This window comes from Oncorhynchus keta, chromosome 10 (genome assembly GCF_023373465.1).
Source record: "Oncorhynchus keta strain PuntledgeMale-10-30-2019 chromosome 10, Oket_V2, whole genome shotgun sequence".
In the NCBI taxonomy this organism is placed as follows: domain Eukaryota; kingdom Metazoa; phylum Chordata; class Actinopteri; order Salmoniformes; family Salmonidae; genus Oncorhynchus; species Oncorhynchus keta.
Window position 1 is genome coordinate 13,253,490 of NC_068430.1, and position 20,281 is coordinate 13,273,770.

A 20,281-nucleotide genomic window follows, 5' to 3' on the forward strand; every position below is an offset into this window, starting at 1 on the left:
AAATAACCTCACACTCAACGTCAACAAAACAAAAGAGATGATTGTGGACTTCAGAAAACAACACCTCCCTATCCACATCCACGGGACAGTAGTGGAGAAGGTGTAAAGTTTTAAGTTCCTCGGCGTACACATCACAGACAAACTGAAATGGTCCACCCACAGCATGGTGAAGAAGGAGCAACCTCAGGAGGCTGAAGAAATGTGGCTTGTCACCGAAAACACACTTTTACAGATGCACAATTGAGAGCATCCTGTTGGCTGTATCACCGCCTGGTACGGCAACTGCTCCGCCAACAACCATAAGGCTCTCCAGAGGGTAGTGAGGTCAGCACAACACATTACTGGGGGCAAACTACCTGCTCTCCAGGACACCTACACCACCCGATGTCACAGGAAGGTCAAAAAGCTCATCAAGGACAACAACCACCTGAGCCACCCCACTGTCATCCAGAAGACAAGGTCAGTACAGGTGCATCAAAGCGGGGACTGAGAGACTGAAATACAGCTTCTATCTCAAGGCCATCAGACTGTTAAACAGCCATCATACTGACTCAAATCTACAACCACTTTAATAATTAAACATTGGATGTTATAAATGTAGTCACTTTTTATTTTTTGTATATTTTTTTTACCCCTTTTTTCTCCCCAATTTCACAGTATCTTGTCTCATCGCTACAACTCCCGTACAGGCTCGGGAGAGACGAAGGTTGAAAGTCACGCATCCTCTGATACACAACCCAACCAAGCTGCACTGCTTCGCATCCAACCCGGAAAGCCAGCTGCACCAATGTGTCGGAGGAAACACATTGCACCTGGCAACCTTGGTTAGCGCGCACTGCGCCCGTCCCACCACAGGAGTCGCTGGTGAGCAATGAGACAAGGATATACCTACCGGCCAAGCCCTCCCTAACCCGGGCAACGCTAGGCCAATTGTGCGTCGCCCCACGGACCTCCCGGTTGCGGCCCTGTTACGACAGAGCCTGGGCGCAAACCCAGAGTCTCTGGTGGTACAGCTGGCGCTGCAGTACAGCACCCTTAACCACTGCGCCACCCGGGAGGCCCTCACTAGTCACTTTTAACAATGGAACTTTATAATGTTTACATACCCTACATTACTTATCTCATATGTATATACTGTACTCTGTATCATCTACTGCATCTTGCCTATGCTGCACGGCCATCATCCATATATTTATATGTACATATTCTTATTCATTCCTTTACACTTGTGTGTATAAGGTAGTTGTGATATTACTGCACAGACGGAACTAGAAGCACAAGCATTTCGCTACAGTCGCATTAACATCTGCTAACCATATGTATGTGACCAAGTCGCTACAACATTATACCAAGCGATAAGACGGAAATACGGAAATACTGTACTTGGCTATTATGCCGAAATATGACCAATTGATTGTAGGTACTATGTCGCTGCTTTGAGAGCACCATACCGTATCTAATGGGTTATCCTGTTGTGAATTGGGGGGCTGGATAAAAAAATTGGGCACAGTAGACCTTGGCAGCACACCTACTTAATGTGATATAGTCACAGATGGCTCAGTCAGCTATACTAATCCCCATGATTCATCACTCTCTTCTCTCTGGGATGAGGACAAGGACAGCAGGAAGAAGCAGTGTTGCCACAGTAACACCAGTGACAAGATGCCTGCAAAGCATTTTTCACCTGTGGACAAAGACCTGCCTCTCCCCAATGTCAATATGCCTTGTTCATTGCTGTTTTGGTTAGTGATTATTGTCTTATTTCACAGTGGAGCCTCCAGCCCTGCTCAATATGCCTCAGCTAACCCTCTTGTCCCGCCTCCCACACATGTGGTGACCTCACCTGGTTTAATTGATGTCTTTAGAGACAAAACCTTTCTCATCGTCAATCAATGCCAGGGTTTACCTCCACTGTATTCACATCCTACCAGACCTTTGTCTGTGCATTATGCCTTGAATCCATTCTACCGTGCCCAGAAACCTGCTCCTTTTACTCTCTGTTCCGAACGACCTCGATGACCAGTTTTTATATCCTTTAGCCGTACCCTTATCCTACTCCCCCTCTGCTCCTCTGGTGATGTAGAGGTTAAGCCAGGCCCTGCAGTGCCTAGCTCCACTCCCATTCCCCAGGCGCTCTCATTTGTTGACATTTGTAACAGTAAAAGCCTTGGTTTCATGCATGTTAACATTAGAAGCCTACTCCCTAAGTTTGTTTTATTCACTGCTTTAGCACACTCTGCCAACCCGGATGTCCTAGCCGTGTCTGAATCCTGGCTTAGGAAGGCCACCAAAAACCCTGAAATTTCCATCCCTAACTATAACATTTTCCGACGAGATAGAACTGCCACAGGGTGCGGAGTTGCAATCTACTGCAGAGATAGCCTACAGAGTTAAGTCTTACTATCCAGGTCTGTGCCCAAACAATTTGAGCTTCTACTTTTAAAAACCCACCTTTCCAGAAACAAGTCTCTCTCCATTGCCCCCTGCTGTAGACCACATTCTGCCCCCAGCTGTGCCACATACACCATATGTGAATTGATTGCCCCCCATCTATCTTCAGAGCTTGTGCTGTTAGGTGACCTAAACTGGGACATGCTTAACACCCCGGCCTTCCTACAATCTAAGCTTAATGCCCTCAATCTCACACAAATGATCAATGAACCTACCAGGTACAACCCCAAATCCGTAAACACAGGCACCCTCATAGATATCATCCTAACTAACCGGCCCTCCAAATACACCTCTGCTGTCTTCAACCAGGATCTCAGCGATCACTGCCTCATTGCTTGTGTCCGTAATGAGTCTGAGGTCAAATGACCACCCCTAATCACTGTCAAATGCTCCCTAAAACACTTCAGTGAGCAGGACTTTCTAATCGACCTGGCCCGGTTATCCTGAAAGGATTATGACCTCATTCCGTCAGTAGAAGATGCCTGGTTATTCTTTAAAAGTGTATTGCTCACAATCTTAAATAAGCATGCACGTTTCCCAAAAAATTGATCCAGGAACAGATATAGCCCTTGGTTCACTCCAGCCTTGACTGCCATTCAACTGTTCTGCCTTCGGCTATGGAACCCTGACCTCTTCACCGGACGTTCTACCTGTCCCAGACCTGCTGTTTTCAACTCTCTAGAGACAGCAGGAGTGGTAGAGATACTCTTAATGATCGGCTATGAAAAGCCAACTGACATTTACTCCTGAGGTGCTGACTTGCTGGACCCTCGACAACTACTGTGATTATTATTATTTGACCATGCTGGTCATTTATGAACATCATCTCCACCTGGCACAGCCAGAAGAGGCCTGGCCACCCCTCATAGCCTGGTTCTTCTCTAGGTTTCATCATAGGTTTTGGCCTTTCTTGTGAATTTTGCTAGCCACCATGCTTCTACACCTGCATTGCTTGCGGTTTTAGGACTGGGTTTCTGCACAGCACTTTGAGATATCAGCTGATGTACGAAGGGCTATATAAATACATTTGATTTGATTTGATTGACCAGCACAAAAACATCCTGTGGCGTACTGCATTAGCATCGAATAGCCCCCGCGATATGCAACCAATAGGAACCAATATACACAGGCAGTTAGGAATGTGAAGGCTAGCTTTTACAAACAGAAATTTGCATCCTGCAGCACAAACTCCAAAAGGTTCTGGGAGAATAAAGAAGTCCATGGAGAATAAAAGCACATCCTCCCAGCTACCCACTACACTGAGGCTAGGATACACTGTCACCACCGATAAATCCAAGATAATTGGTTTCCAAGATAATTGCAATCTGGTTTCCAAGCTGGTCATGGGTGCACCTCAGCCACGCTCAAGGTCCTGAACGGTATCATAACCTCCATCAATAAGAGACAATACAGTGCAGTTGTATTCATAGACCTGGCCAAGGCTTTCGACTCTGTCAATCACCATATTCTTATCGGCAGACTAAACAGGCTTGGTTTCTCGAATGACTGCCTCACCTGGTTCAACCACTACTTCTCAAACAGAGTTCAGTGTGTCAAATCGGAGGGCCTGTTGTACAGACCTCTGGCTGTCTCTGCCACAGGGTTCAATTATCGGGCCGACTCTTTTCTCTGTAAACTTCAATGATGTCGCTCTTGCTTCTGGGGATTCTCTGATCCACCTCTACGCAGACAATACCATTCTGTATACTTCTGGCCCTTTGTTGGACACTGTGTTTAATTAACCTCCAGACAAGCTTCAATGCCATATAACTCTCCTTCCGTGGCCTCCAACTAGAGGTCGACCGATTAGGATTTTTCAACACCGATACCGATATCGATTATTGGAGTACCAAAAAATGCCGATACCCATTAATCGGCCAATTGTTTTATTTATTTATTTGTAATAATGACAATTACAACAATACTGAATGAACACTTATTTTAACTTAATATAATAAATCAATAAACATCCATTTAGCCTCAAATAAATAATGAAACATGTTCAATTTGGTTTAAATAATGCAAAAACAAAGTGTTGGAGAAGTAAAAGTGCAATATGTGCCATGTAGAAAAGCTAACGTTTGCGTTCCTTGCTCAGAACATGAGAAAATATGAAAGTTGGTGGTTCCTGTAAACATGAGACTTATATTCCAAGGTAAAAGATTTTAGGTTGTAGTTAATATAGTATTTGTAGGACTATTTCTCTCTATACCATTTGTATTTCATATACAGTACCTTTGACTATTGGATGTTCTTATAGCCACTTCAGTATTGTAACAGTATTGCTTCCGTCCCTCTCCTCACCCCTATTTTATTTATTTTATTTTATTTCACCTTTATTTAACCAGGTAGGCTAGTTGAGAACAAGTTCTCATTTGCAACTGCGACCTGGCCAAGATAAAGCATAGCAGTGTGAACAGACAACACAGAGTTACACATGGAGTAAACAATTTAGCAAGTCAATAACACAGTAGAAAAAAATGGGCAGTCTATATACAATGTGTGCAAAAGGCATGAGGAGGTAGGCGAATAATACAATTTTGCAGATTAACACTGGTGATAAATGATCAGATGGGCATGTACAGGTAGAGATATTGGTGTGCAAAGAGCAGAAAAGTAAATAAATAAAAACAGTATAAAAACAGTATGGGAATGAGGTAGGTGAAAAAGGGTGAGCTATTTACCAATAGACTATGTACAGCTGCAGCGATCGGTTAGCTGCTCGGATAGCTGATGTTTGAAGTTGGTGAGGAGATAAAGTCTCCAACTTCAGCGATTTTTGCAATTCGTTCCAGTCACAGGCAGCAGAGTACTGGAACGAAGGCGGCCAAATGAGGTGTTGGCTTTAGGGATGATCAGTGAGATACACCTGCTGGAGCGCGTGCTACGGATGGGTGTTGCCATCGTGACCAGTGAACTGAGATAAGGCGGAGCTTTACCTAGCATGGACTTGTAGATGACCTGGAGCCAACGAATATGTAGTGAGGGCCAGCCGACTAGAGCATACAAGTCGCAGTGGTGGGTGGTATAAGGTGCTTTAGTGACAAAACGGATGGCACTGTGATAGACTGCACAGTTTGCTGAGTAGAGTGTTGGAAGCCATTTTGTAGATGACATCGCCGAAGTCGAGGATCGGTAGGATAGTCAGTTTTACTAGGGTAAGCTTGGCAGCGTGAGTGAAGGAGGCTTTGTTGCGGAATAGAAAGCCGACTCTGGATTTGATTTTTGATTGGAGATGTTTGATGTGAGTCTGGAAGGAGAGTTTGCAGTCTAGCCAGACACCTAGGTACTTATAGATGTCCACATATTCAAGGTTGGAACCATCCAGGGTGGTGATGCTAGTCGGGCATGCGGGTGCAGGCAGCGATCGGTTGAAAAGCATGCATTTGGTTTTACTCGCGTTTAGGAGCAGTTGGAGGCCACGGAAGGAGTGCTGTATGGCATTGAAGCTCGTTTGGAGGTTGGATAGCACAGTGTCCAATGACGAAAGTATATAGAATGGTGTCGTCTGCGTAGAGGTGGATCAGGGAATCGCCCGCAGCAAGAGCAACATCATTGATATATACAGAGAAAAGAGTAGTGAACCCTGTGGCACCCCCATAGAGACTGCCAGAGGACCGGACAGCATGCCCTCCGATTTGACACACTGAACTCTGTCTGCAAAGTAATTGGTGAACCAGGCAAGGCAGTCATCCGAAAAACCGAGGCTGTTGAGTCTGCCGATAAGAATTTGGTGATTGACAGAGTCGAAAGCCTTGGCGAGGTCGATGAAGACGGCTGCACAGTACTGTCTTTTATCGATGGCGGTTATGATATCATTTAGTACCTTGAGTGTGGCTGAGGTGCACCCGTGACCGGCTCGGAAACCAGATTGCACAGCGGAGAAGGTACGGTGGGATTCGAGATGGTCAGTGACCTGTTTGTTGACTTGGCTTTCGAAGACCTTAGATAGGCAGGGCAGGATGGATATAGGTCTATAGCAGTTTGGGTCCAGGGTGTCTCCCCTTTGAAGAGGGGATGACTGCGGCAGCTTTCCAATCCTTGGGGATCTCAGACGATATGTGTCACGCCTTGGTCATTGTGTTTTGTGTTTTCGTTATATACAGTGCCTTGCGAAAGTATTCGGCCCCCTTGAAGTTTGCAACCTTTTGCCACATTTCAGGCTTCAAACATAAAGATATAAAACTGTATTTTTTTGTGAAGAATCAACAACAAGTGGGACACAATCATGAAGTGGAACGACATTTATTGGATATTTCAAACTTTTTTAACAAATCAAAAACTGAAAAATTGGGTGTGCAAAATTATTCAGCCCCCTTAAGTTAATACTTTGTAGCGCCACCTTTTGCTGCGATTACAGCTGTAAGTCGCTTGGGGTATGTCTCTATCAGTTTTGCACATTGAGAGACTGAAATGTTTTCCCATTCCTCCTTGCAAAACAGCTCGAGCTCAGTGAGGTTGGATGGAGAGTATTTGTGAACAGCAGTTTTCAGTTCTTTCCACAGATTCTCAATTGGATTCAGGTCTGGACTTTGACTTGGCCATTCTAACACCTGGATATGTTTATTTTTGAACCATTCCATTGTAGATTTTGCTTTATGTTTTGGATCATTGTCTTTTGGAAGACAAATCTCCGTCCCAGTCTCAGGTCTTTTGCAGACTCCATCAGGTTTTCTTCCAGAATGGTCCTGTATTTGGCTCCATCCATCTTCATCTTCCCATCAATTTTAACCATCTTCCCTGTCCCTGCTGAAGAAAAGCAGGCCCAAACCATGATGCTGCCACCACCATGTTTGACAGTGGGGATGGTGTGTTCAGGGTGTTGCTTTTACGCCAAATATAACGTTTTGCATTGTTGCCAAAAAGTTCAATTTTGGTTTCATCTGACCAGAGCACCTTCTTCCACATGTTTGGTGTGTCTCCCAGGTGGCTTGTGGCAAACTTTAAATGACACTTTTTATGGATATCTTTAAGAAATGGCTTTCTTCTTGCCACTCTTCCATAAAGGCCAGATTTGTGCAATATACAACTGATTGTTGTCCCATGGACAGAGTCTCCCACCTCAGCTGTAGATCTCTGCAGTTCATCCAGAGTGATCATGGGCCTCTTGGCTGCATCTCTGATCAGTCTTCTCCTTGTATGAGCTGAAAGTTTAGAGGGACGGCAAGGTCTTGGTAGATTTGCAGTGGTCTGATACTCCTTCCATTTCAATATTATCGCTTGCACAGTGCTCCTTGGGATGTTTAAAGCTTGGGAAATCTTTTTGTATCCAAATCCGGCTTTAAACTTCTTCACAACAGTATCTCGGACCTGCCTGGTGTGTTCCTTGTTCTTCATGATGCTCTCTGCGCTTTTAACGGACCTCTGAGACTATCACAGTGCAGGTGCATTTATACGAAGACTTGATTACACACAGGTGGATTGTATTTATCATCATTAGTCATTTAGGTCAACATTGGATCATTCAGAGATCCTCACTGAACTTCTGGAGAGAGTTTGCTGCACTGAAAGTAAAGGGGCTGAATAATTTTGCACGCCCAATTTTTCAGTTTTTGTTTTGTTTGAAATATCCAATAAATGTCGTTCCACTTCATGATTGTGTCCCATTTGTTGTTGATTCTTCACAAAAAAATACAGTTTTATATCTTTATGTTTGAAGCCTGAAATGTGGCAAAAGGTCGCAAAATTCAAGGGGGCCAAATCCTTTCGCAAGGCACTGTATTTGGTTAGGCCAGGGTGTGACATGGGTGTATGTTGTGTTTCGTATTGGGGGTTTTGTAGGTATTGGGATTGCGGCTGAGTAGGGGTGTAGCATAGGTTGGCTGCCTGAGGCGGTTCTCAATCAGAGTCAGGTGATTCTCGTTGTCTCTGATTGGGAACCGTATTTAGGTAGCCTGGGTTTCGCTTTGTATTTTGTGGGTGATTGTTCCGGTCTCTGTGTAGTGTTCACCAGATAGGCTGTATTAGGTTTCACGTTCCGTTTGTTGTTTTTGTACAAGTTATTTCATGTATCGCGATCTCTTCATTAAAGACATGAGTAACCACCACGCTGCATTTCGGTCCGACTCTCTTTTGACAAACGAAGAACGCCGTTACAATCTGGGCTCGAACCAGGAACACATCGACAACAGCCACACTCGAACCAGCGTTACCCATCGCTCCACAAAAGCCGCGGCCCTTGCAGAGCAAGGGGAATAACTACTCCAAGTCTCAGAGCGAGTGTCATTTGAAACGCTATTAGCGCACACCCCGCTAACTAGCTAGCCATTTCACATCGGTTACACCAGCCATTAGGCTGATAGGCTTGAAGTCATAAACAGCGCTGTGCTTGCGAAGAGCTGCTGGCAAAATGCACGAAAGTGCTGTTTGAATGAATGCTTACGAGCCTGCTGCTGCCTACCATCGCTGAGTCAGACTGCTCTATCAAATATCAAATCATAGACTTAATTATAACATAATAACACAAAGAAATACGAGACTTTGGTCATTAATATGGTCGAATCCGGAAACTATCATTTCAAAAACAAAATGTTTATTATTTCAGTGAAATACGGAACAGTTCTGTATTTTATCTAACGGGTGGCACCCCTAAGTCTAAATATGCTTGTTACATTGTTCAACCTTCAATGTTATGTCATAATTAAGTAACATGCTGGCAAATTAGTTCGCAATGAGCCAGGCTGCCAAAAATGTTGCATTTACCCTGACTCTGCGTCCAAAGAACGCAAGAGAAGTGACACAATTTCACCTGGTTAATATTGCCTGCTAACCTGGATTTCTTTTATCTAAATATGCAGGTTTAAAAATATATATATACTTCTGTGTATTGATTTTAAGAAAGGCATTTGTGTTTTCATGGTGAGTTACAGTCATGCAACAATTGTGTTTTTTCACAAATGCGCTTTTGTTAAATCATCCCCCAGCGTTGCATCGATTATATGCAACACAGGACACGCTAGATAAACCCCAGTATCTCTACTCGCACATTCATTTTCTGCACATCTATCACTCCAGTGTTTCATTGCTAAATAGTAATTATTTCAGCACTATGTTCTATTTCTTGCCTTACCTCCCTTGCACACACTGTATATAGACTATTTTTTCCCTTTTTTGTTATTGACTGTATGTTTGTTTATTCCATGTGTAACTCTGTGTTGTTGAATGTGTCGAATTGCTACGCGTTTATCTTTGCCAGGTCGCCGTTTTAAATGAGAAACTTGTTCTCAACTAGCCTACCTGGTTAAATAAAGGTGAAATAAAATACAAATTTAAAATAAAGAGAACCACTGTACTTACCACGCCACACTGACACAGAAGAACATCTGAATTCTCAAAACATAATTGATTCCTGAAAGTTGACGTGATCATTTGTGTTGTAAGGATAAGCGAAGGGGTCACTAAAGGGCTATCAGAAGAGCCGTATGAAGCGATATCAGTGACAGTTTTTCCACCTGAGAGATCACCTACTAAAAGTGTCACCTTTCAAACAAATTGACTTTCAATCCAATGTAGATGTCCACAGACTAAATTGGATGAATGATTTTGCAGTGTTACCGTAATTTCTGGACTATAAACCGCTACTTTATTCCCACACTTTGAACCTCTCGGTTTATACAATGACGCGGCTAATTTATGGATTTTTCCCGCTTTCACAAGATTCATGCCGCCAAAAAAACTGAGCACCATCACATAATGTGACGTAAATTGAGCGCGCTCAAACTTCCCATCATTCTGATTACGGTAGTCATTTTGTCACCCTCATCATGGCAAAGACACGGAGAAATGCATATGATGCAGCTTTCAAGTTGAAGGCGATAAATCTGGCTGTTGCCTTAATGAGTCGATGATAAGACGTTTGAAACAGCAGCGTGAGGAACTGACTCAGTGCATAAAGACAACAAAAGCTTTCAGAGGGAAGAAAAGCAGATGGCCCAAAGTATTTGCAGCCACTCGACATCAGTGTAAATCGTGCATTTAAGGTGGCGCTCCGTGTTCAGTGGGAGGCTTGGATGACAAGTGGGGAGAAATCCTTCACTAAAACGGGCCACATGCGAAGAGCAACTTATGGTCAAGTCTGCCAGTGGGTCCTGACAGCGTGGAGCATTATCAAAAAATCCACTATCATTAACGGGTTTCGAAAGGCTGGACTGCTGCGTGTTGAAGGGGCAGCATGAGCTCAGCGGGGTATTTGCCTCCGGATGAAAGTGACGAGAGCGACAATGAAAACGATCCAACATCGGATGAAGCAATTCTGAGGCTATTCAACTCCGACACCGAAGGAGATGACTTCAGTGGTTTCAGTGCACAGGAGGAGGAAGATAGTGACCAATGACTTTCTTGGTAGGCTACTGTTTTAATTTTTGTTACAAGCCGTGTTTCGTTTAAAGGCTGTGTAAAGTTCATTTGTGTCAATGTACCGGTAGGCACCTGCGGCTTATAGACATGTGCGGCTTATTTATGTACAAAATATATATTTTTTAATAATTCAGTTGGTGCGGTTTATATTCAGGTGCGCTTAATAGTCCAGCAATTACGGTAAATGAAATGTAAAATATCACATTGATTTCCAGTGACTGGATAATGGGGAAAACAAGTGCTGCACAATGACATCATCATCTTTATCCATGTCTGATTGATGACGTCATCATCTTCATCCATGTCTGATTGATTGACATTGTGTTGTTGGCTGTGTGAACTGTTTCTTTGGGACCCAAATGACAGATTTGACACGCTTCTGCAGAGGGTGAATCATACCCACAGGCAGGCAGGGAGACAGGCAGGCAGGGAGACAGGCAGGCAGGGAGACAGGCAGGCAGGGGGACAGGCAGGCAGGGAGACAGGCAGGCAGGGGGACAGGCAGGCAGGGAGACAGGCAGGCAGGGGGACAAAGAGACAGGCAATGGGTGCAATGTAAATCATGAAATACAAACCTGAACTATGAGGACCAAGAACTTAGGTAATTGTAATCTTATATAAATAACTTAGCAAGAGTCATACACTGCCCTCACAAGGTAGACTGCTCTCATCTGTTCCCAGTTACAGCAGTGAGACAGTGTGTGTGTGCATGTGCATACAGTAGTTTGTCAAACAAAGCAGGTAGACAGGGAAATAGATTCACTGTCAGTCATGAAATACTGACCTAAACTTATAGAGGAAAAATGGTGTTCTTCCATAACTCACACTGATAAAGATGTTCCTTTTATCTGCTGGAATATGGTTTCAGGTCCTGTCAAATACCAGGTATACTGCTCTGCCATCACAGGGTATCTGCTTACAGCTTCTCCAGTAAGATCTGTGTGTGTGCAGGCAGTGGAACATCGCTAAGGCTGTTGTGGTTGAATGTACCCTTCACTCACCATGACAGAGGAATTGCGTCTGGATCCGAGGGGTGTGGTGGGCAGAGAGTTGAGGGAGGAGCTGGCGTTGAACTCCTCGGAGCTGAGGTTATCTACAGAGCCATCACTGAGCCCACTGCTGATGGAGCTGCTCTCTTCCCAGCTGAAAAGAGAAGGGGTCAAAGGTTATAATAAAGCATGATACTGTTTAGAAGGGAATATATAGTTACTGTGTATAAACAGTTATAAAGCTATCTAACAGTAAAGGAAAGGGGGATACCTAGCCAGTTGTAAAACTGAAAGCATTCTACTGAAATGTGTCTTCCACATTTAACCCAATACTTCGTAGTTAAAGAGGAGGTTATTAAAGGATAAGACAAAGGTAGGTCTAAATTGGCAACAGCTTTGACTGTCCATCTGTCCTCCTGAAGGGATACCATGGTAACGGCCAGCTACAAGCTGTTCGATCAGAGAGGGATGCCTAGGTTACACCACACAGCTGCTTTGATTCTAACACAACTAGGAACTCTTTATCCTCTCAGTGACAAACTACAGCTCCATGAGTGGCACTTTGACTGAAGTTTCCTCAGCACGGGACGTTTATGTTAAATCAAGTTGACTGGGCGAGGCCAAGGGAGGCGGTGGGTTGACAAGTAGCTCAGGGATGGCGTGCTCCAAGGAGCGATAGAACAGGGGAGTTAGAGAAGAAGTGGAAATCCCAGTGACAGCTGCCTGTGGGTCTGGGCTGTCATCCCGCCACCCGCCTGCCTGACCTGGCCTGTCCTGGGACAGATGATGCTGGAGAGGCCCATACGTGAGAGGAGGGAGGGAGGTGGACACACAGATGAGCAGTTACAGTGTGGTACTGTAACCAAAAAATCTGTTGCTCGCTCACAAGACAGCAACTAATACTTGGACCAAATGGATCCCTGAATAAATCTGAATATGAGTGAATTTGAATTTCACATTCTGAAAATACAGGTAATTGAATTTCACACTGAAAATACAGGTCATTGAATGTAACTGAATGTGAGAACGGGTGGAGAATGTAGTCGAAACAATTATTGTCATGTAAGGCTCAGAACAGGACAAAACAGACTTTTTAAATGGAGACCCGGGTTCTAAAGCGAGCTTTGTATGCCTTTATTGTTTCAATAGAAACATCTCAAGAGTGCTGTAATGTTAAGTACCTCTTAGATGTATGTAACTGTTATGTTCTCTCACAAACGTGTCAGATAGCAAAAGGTAGATACTGTAATAAGACCCTTAGAAACCTGAGTTATTCCTGACTTCTGTTCTCCGTCTGTGCTTTCCTGCCCCGGCTGAGTTGAAATGGCTCTTTGTGGGTTCCTACTCTGCAATTAGCAGGGTGATGGAACATGGAATTGCATATGTAGAATACACTGGTAGAAAAAAACGGCCTGTAGAAAGTCTGAAGCAGAGGAGGCAATTGGACTTAATCACATGTCTACGGAGAAATTAGTCCCCCCAAAAAGGGCATTGGGTAAAACTTAGAATCTACCAGTCACTGGAACACTTCAGTATATAATTTTGCACACTGAAGGGAACTACTACCATAAATGTACAGGACAAAAAGTATATGTTGGTGTCGGTCACAAAATTGTATAAAGTCCCTTAAATTAATCTTGCATTTCTCAGAAGCACCAATCACCTTAAGTGGATACATGAATCTAAAAAGAAGTTTATAAACTAGGGGTTTTATTTCCTTCCCATCCTTCATCAGGTAGACATATAAAACAGACACACAGAACTGTTGGCCAACACAGAGACAGGGTGTTGAGTGATGTTTTAATTGGCGGTTGTGGAGCTAAGAGTTCTAAGCCTGATCTGCATTGCTGCACTGCAGTGTTCTCCATAGGTGGTTGTCATACACAACCATCTCATTAAAGATAGCCCACAGAAATGAGTGGCAATTATGAGTTAATATCCTTTCCAAACCTCTAAATATCCTTTTAATATCCTTTCAAAAATAGTAGGAATATTGCATCCGTCTGATCTGTTAGCTTTATGTCTAGCTGGCTTGCAGAAAATAGATATTGAAGATGTCAAGATTGGGTGTTTATATATTGAATGCTATGCAGAGTTTTGTGATGTGCAATGGTTGAAATGTACTTCTTGGTCTATAAACTTTCTACAGAGGACTGAGGTGAGCCGCATTTGTCACCACTCTAAGCAGCAATGCTATAAACAGCCGTCTTGGAACAACCACAGACCAGCAAGGATTCATCACAGGGGGACTAGGCTGAACAGCGTGGATCTCAGCTCACAGTAATACTACAACTTGGCCTAAATGTGTGATGAGTTGATGTCCAAGGAAAGGTTCCATCTTCTACATTGTGATTTGAAAATATTATCCTCATACACACTGGTTAAACCAGCATGTTTGTTACTTGATAAAGATCACCTTTTGAGGGAGAGCCTGTTCTTTAAGGCAAGTCATTCAGTGTTCTGGCATTATTGAACTGATTAACAGAGATCCACAGGTACTCACCCCAGACTTTTATATTTGAAAAGTCACACCTTATGTAGTAGTTTATGGCCAGTAGTTTGTTACAAAGGAATGACCCTGGCGTGTCCAGTATCTCCCCAAGGGGGTGGCAAATCCAGGAGAGTCTGGGAGGGTCTGCAACACTGTATAGCCTGTAGTCTGTTGATATTGCAACATGTGTCTACTTTGGAGCTTACGTTACAGAGTTAAAACTCAGACAAGGATGGGTGGGAGGAACATAACCACTTGCTGTACATACTTCATACATTGGGGTGGAAATGAGCTTTTTGTTGTCCGTGGCACTGCTCCAAGCTTACCGGCTGATTCATGCGTTAGTGCTAGTATTTGAATTCTGTTGTTGAGAAAATGTTTTGGTTTGAAAGATTGAGGGAGGGGTCGTGTGGTGGGTGAAGGAGGGAGGGGGACAATATGATCTACATTCTCCCCTCCTCCCTAGCGGGGCACAAACTGGGACCAGCTGTGTGCAACAAGAGGACTCTTCTTGGTTACCAAAAGCTTGTCATTGTGTAATGCACTGGATGTTCATGACTAGACTAGCAGATGATCTGACTGCTAAAACACAACTTTCTGCATACTGTAGGGATACAAAACCTAACAATGATTTCACTTGATTCAATCAATCATAATAAATTGAAAACATCAACAATCATGCAGAGAAATGTGTGACATTTTGCGCTATAATGATTTATGTCAACCATATTCATATAGCTGTGACTACATAAACAAAACACTAGCATTCTCATACAGAGAAAGATCAACACTACCATAAGACTTTGATGTCATTCCTGCAAAGCTAATAAGTGGTCCATTTGGATAAGCACCCAGGCATCACACCTAATAAAACAACATAGAACTTCCTCCACACACATACAGTGGGGCAAAAAAAGTATTTAGTCAGTCACCAATTGTGCAAGTTCTCCCAGTTAAAAAGATGAGAGGCCTGTAATTTCCATCATAGGTTCACTTCAACTATGACAGAGAAAATGAGAAAAAAAATCCAGAAAATCACATTGTAGGATTTTTAATGAATTTATTTGCAAATTATGGTGGAAAATAAGTATTTGGTCAAAAGTTGATCTCAATACTTTGTTATATACCCTTAGTTGGCAATGACAGAGGTCAAACGTTTTCTGTAAGTCTTCACAAGGTTTTCACACACTGTTGCTGGTATTTTGGCCCATTCCTCCATGCAGATCTCCTCTCGAGCAGTGATGTTTTGGGGCTGTTGCTGGGCAACACGGACATTCAACTCCCTCCAAAGATTTTCTATGGGGTTGAGATCTGGATACTGGCTAGGCCACTCCAGGACCTTGAAATGCTTCTTACGAAGCCACTCCTGCGTTGCCCGGGCGGTGCGTTTGGGATCATTGTCATGCTGAAAGACCCAGCCACGTTTCATCTTCAATGCCCTTGCTGATGGAAGGAGGTTTTCACTCAAAATCTCACGATACATGGCCCCATTCATTCTTTCCTTTCACACGGATCAGTCGTCCTGGTCCCTTTGCAGAAAAACAGCCCCAAAGCATGATGTTTTCACCCCCATGCTTCACAGTAGGTATGGTATTCTTTGGATGCAACTCAGCACTCTTTGTCCTCCAAACACGACGAGTTGATTTTTTACCAAAAAGTTATATTTTGGTTTCATCTGACCATATGACATTCTCCCAATCTTCTTCTGGATCATCCAAGTGCTCTCTAGCAAACTTCAGAAGGGCCTGGACATGTACTGGCTTAAGCAGGGGGACACGTCTGGCACTGCAGGATTTGAGTCCCTGGCGGCTTAGTGTGTTACTGATGGTAGGCTTTGTTACTTTGGTCCCAGCTCTCTGCAGGTCATTCACTAGGTCCCCCCATGTGATTCTTGGATTTTTGCTCACCGTTCTTGTGATCATTTTTACCCCATGGGGTGGGATCTTGCGTGGAGCCCCAGATCGAGGGAGATTATCAGTGGTCTTGTATGTCTTCCATTTCCTAATATTTGCTCCCACAGTTGATTTCTTCAAACCAAGCTGCTTACCTATTGCAGATTCAGTCTTCCCAGCCTGGTGCCGGTCTACAATTCTGTTTCAGGTGTCCTTTGACAGCTCTTTGGTCTTGGCCATAGTGGAGTTTGGAGTGTGACTGTTTGAGGTTGTAGACAGGTGTCTTTTATACTGATAACAAGTTCAAACAGGTGCCATTAATACAGGTAACGAGTGGAGGACAGAGGAGCCTCTTAAAGAAGAAGTTACAGGTCTGTGCTTGTTTGTAGGTGACAAAATACTTATTTTCCACCACAATTTGCAAATAAATTCATTAAAAATCCTACAATGTGATTTTCTGGATTTTTTTCCTCATTTTGTCTGTCATAGTTGAAGTGTACCTATGATGAAAATTACAGGCCTCTCTCATCTTTTTAAGTGGGATAACTTGCACAATTGGTGGCTGACTAAATACTTTTCTGCCCCACTGTACACAGGGATACATTGAACAGGTTTATAGCCACTGTCGCTGCACCACACTATTGGAGAGTCCCACTATTGATGTGTGTGGTAACATGTGGATCGCCTGACCCGATAGATATCACGAGTAAAAGGTGCGTAAACCATTAATGGTCAAGTCCTTGAAACATATAATCCCCAATACTTTAGCTGCATTTGATTTAGATTGTCCAATATATAGAAACAATAGGAACACTCCAAAAGTGCAAACTCCAAGCTAAATCAAGTGCACCTCCAATACAGGACCTTATGAAAGTATTCACACTCCTTGCCTTTTCCAGATTTTGTTGTGTTATTTCAATAATTTTAAATGGATAATATTTAGATTTTTTGTCAGTGGCCTACACACAATACCTCATAATGTCAAAGTGGAAATTTGTTTATTAATTAATAATACAATTTATAAAAAACGATTCAATAAGTCAATAAGTATTCAACCCCTTTGTTATGCCAAGACTAAATTAGTTCAGAAAAAATGTGCTTAACAAGTCACGTAATAAGTTGCATCTACTCATTCTGTGTGGAATGATTTTTTAATGAGTACCTCATCTCTGTACCCCACACATACAACTATCTAAAAGGTCCCTCAGTCGAGCAGTGAATTTCAAACAAAGATTTAACCACAACATTTTCCAATGCCTTGCAAAGGACACCTACTGGTAGATGGGTAAAGCAGACATTAAATACCTTAAAGCATGGTGAAGTTATTCATTACACTTAGGATGGTGTATCAATACACTTATTCACAACAAAGATATACAGGCCTCCTTCTTAACTCAGTTGCCAGAGAGGAAGGAAACCACTCAGGGATTTCACCATGAAGCCAATGGTGACTTTAAACAGTTACAGAGTATAATGGCTGTGATCGGGAGAAAACGGAGGACGGAGCAACAACATTGTAGTTACTCCACAATACTATCCTAATTGGCAGAGTGAAAAGAAGGAAGCCTGTAAAGAATAGAAATATTCCAAAACTTGCTTCCTGTTTGCAATAAAACACAAAAGAAATACCTCAAATAATGTGGCAAAGCAATTCACTTTTTGTCCTGAATAAAAAGGACTGGGGAGTTTTTCAGGATAAAAAATACATGTAATGGAGCTAAGCACCTAAAACCTGGATTAGTCTGCTTCCACCAGACACTGGGAGACAAATGTACCTTTCAGTAAGGCCAAATTCACCTAAAACATGAGGCCAAATCTTCACTGGAGTTGCTTACCATGAAGACAGTAAATGTTCCTGAGAGGCAGAGTTACAGTTTGGACTTAAATCTGCTTGAAAATCTATGGCAAGATCTGAAAATTGTTGTCTAGCAATGGTCAACAACCAATTTGACAGATCTTGAAGCATTTCTAAAAGAACATTGTGCAAATATTGTACAATCCAGGTGTGCAAAGCTCTTAGAGACTTACCCAGAAAGAGTCACTGTTGTAATCACTGCCAAAGGTGATTCTAAAATGTATTGACTCAGGGGGTTGAATACTTCTCTAATTACATCAGTGCTTCATTTATTTTTGACAAATGTTAGAATTTTTCTTCCACTTTGACAGAGTTTTAGAGTATTTTGTGAAGATTGTTGACAAAAATGATAATTGAATCCATTTTATTCCCACTTTGTAACACAACAAAATGTGCAAAAAATAAAGGGGTGTGAACACATTCTGAATGCACTGTATGTATTTGGCCTGAAAGAAGGACTGAAAGAAGGACAGCAGACAGTACAGCCAGGCAAAACACAGTTCATGACTCCTGGGAGCGCATACCTGTGGCTGAACGCGCAATGAATCTTCCATTACCCAGATACTGTAGCTGTGGTACTGTTGCCACAATTCCACCATGGAGGGTGTTCTTTTAACCAATCCCATAATTGCTTGTGAAAAACAAGTGCCAACTCTCCATCTAACAAGACCTCAGTGCTTACTTGCCAAAGTATAGAGCTTTGCTTAATAAGAAGAATGTTGACTGTCTGCCTCTGAGTCACTTGCTCTAGATCCATTTCAACAATTGACCCAGCAGGTAGCCTATATACAGATATATCCTTTTTTTTAAATGTCAGTATTTATATAGCCTATAAGGTAGTAATTTTCATCAAACTCTATGACATTAGTAGGTAAAAAAATATCAAAATTCGAAATGTCCCATGGGAAAGCTGCCGTGGATAGATAAAATAAACTGATGAGTGTTTTCTTTCTTTTAAACTGCAACTATGCATTTCAGTTGATTGATTCAATAACATAACAACATTCACATAATTTTCAATTAGAAAAAAAAACATTTTCAAAGTCTCTTTTCAATGCTTTTGTTTGTTTTTCAACAGTTGCCAGCCTAATTCCCATAATTTCGTCAGGTTAGCAAGCTACAATGGATACTAAATTCCCATCATTTCGTCAGGTTAGCAAGCTGCAATGGATACATTCTAAAAAGTTCATTGGTCAACTCTTGAGTCATACACACACCTTTCAAATTCCATGCATTCACAGTATTGAGAATAATTTACAGGGCTACAGTACATCGTCTGATGGTGTTACACGCTGTTCTTTCTGTATTGTTATAATCATAATCGCTTAGTGCCTACCTTGGACCCGAAGTAAAATGTATTGTCCTTTTCGCACCGGGCGCAGTCCGCTGCCGCATTGGCTGCACTTTCCCAATTAGCACACGTCCGCTCATTTTCCCGCAATTCTGACATAAAAAAGCATTTAGAAGAAAAATAATCACGTAACGTCATGAAGCCTCAAGGAAGGCTCAACGCTCCATTCAAATCTGTATTGCAGCAACCTCCTATTCCCCATACAGTAAGGACTGCGAACCAGTTGGGAAACACCCCCAAGTAAGAGGCTAAAAAGTGACCCCCCTACTCTCCCTCTCTTGATGGCTAACAGCTGTTCCCAAAACTGCCACATGTAAACACACATCATATCATCAACACCATCATTATAACTACTTGAATAAACTAATCGGTCAATAACCCTTGAATATTGCCCTCTAGGGTTAACATGGATATGACATAACATGGCACATATACACATCAAATGTCCAGATAAATAATTGTACAGAATGAATCTGGAAGTTAGGGGGTGCCTTGACTTGCTGTAGGCCATATATGGCAACATTACATAGCTTAAAATATTCAGAGGATATAAATCTAATCAATATAACCGACTATAAGCTCTTTATATACTCTCTCCGGGCTAAGTTTAGTTCTCTCTGCTCCCCCTCCTGCTAAGCTGGAACACTGGAGCGGTAAGGGACACCACCTCACTGTCTGCCTGTCTGTCTTCCAGGAAGACAGCTTGACTGAGTATCCTCCCTACTTGACCTTCAGTCAGAGGACCACCAGGGAGGAGAGATGAGAATATATGTATATATGTTTTTTTAAACATTTATTGAACCTTTCTTTAATAGGCATGAGAACACAGAGAAGCAGCTAATGTTCACTTAGACCACTACATTAATAGGCTACAATAAATACACCCATTGTGTTACT

The 20,281-nt window shown here is 42.6% G+C and overlaps 1 protein-coding gene across 1 annotated transcript in view; it reads right to left on the minus strand.

Annotated features, from left to right (window-relative positions):
• LOC118389616 (neuron navigator 1-like) overlaps positions 1-20,281 on the minus strand; it is a 145,046-nt gene that overhangs the window by 78,225 nt on the left and 46,540 nt on the right. Inside the window, exon 4 of the mRNA XM_052526526.1 lies at positions 11,808-11,949. Within this exon, the coding sequence (XP_052382486.1) occupies positions 11,808-11,949 (142 nt within the window). The remainder of the gene's footprint in view (positions 1-11,807; positions 11,950-20,281) is intronic.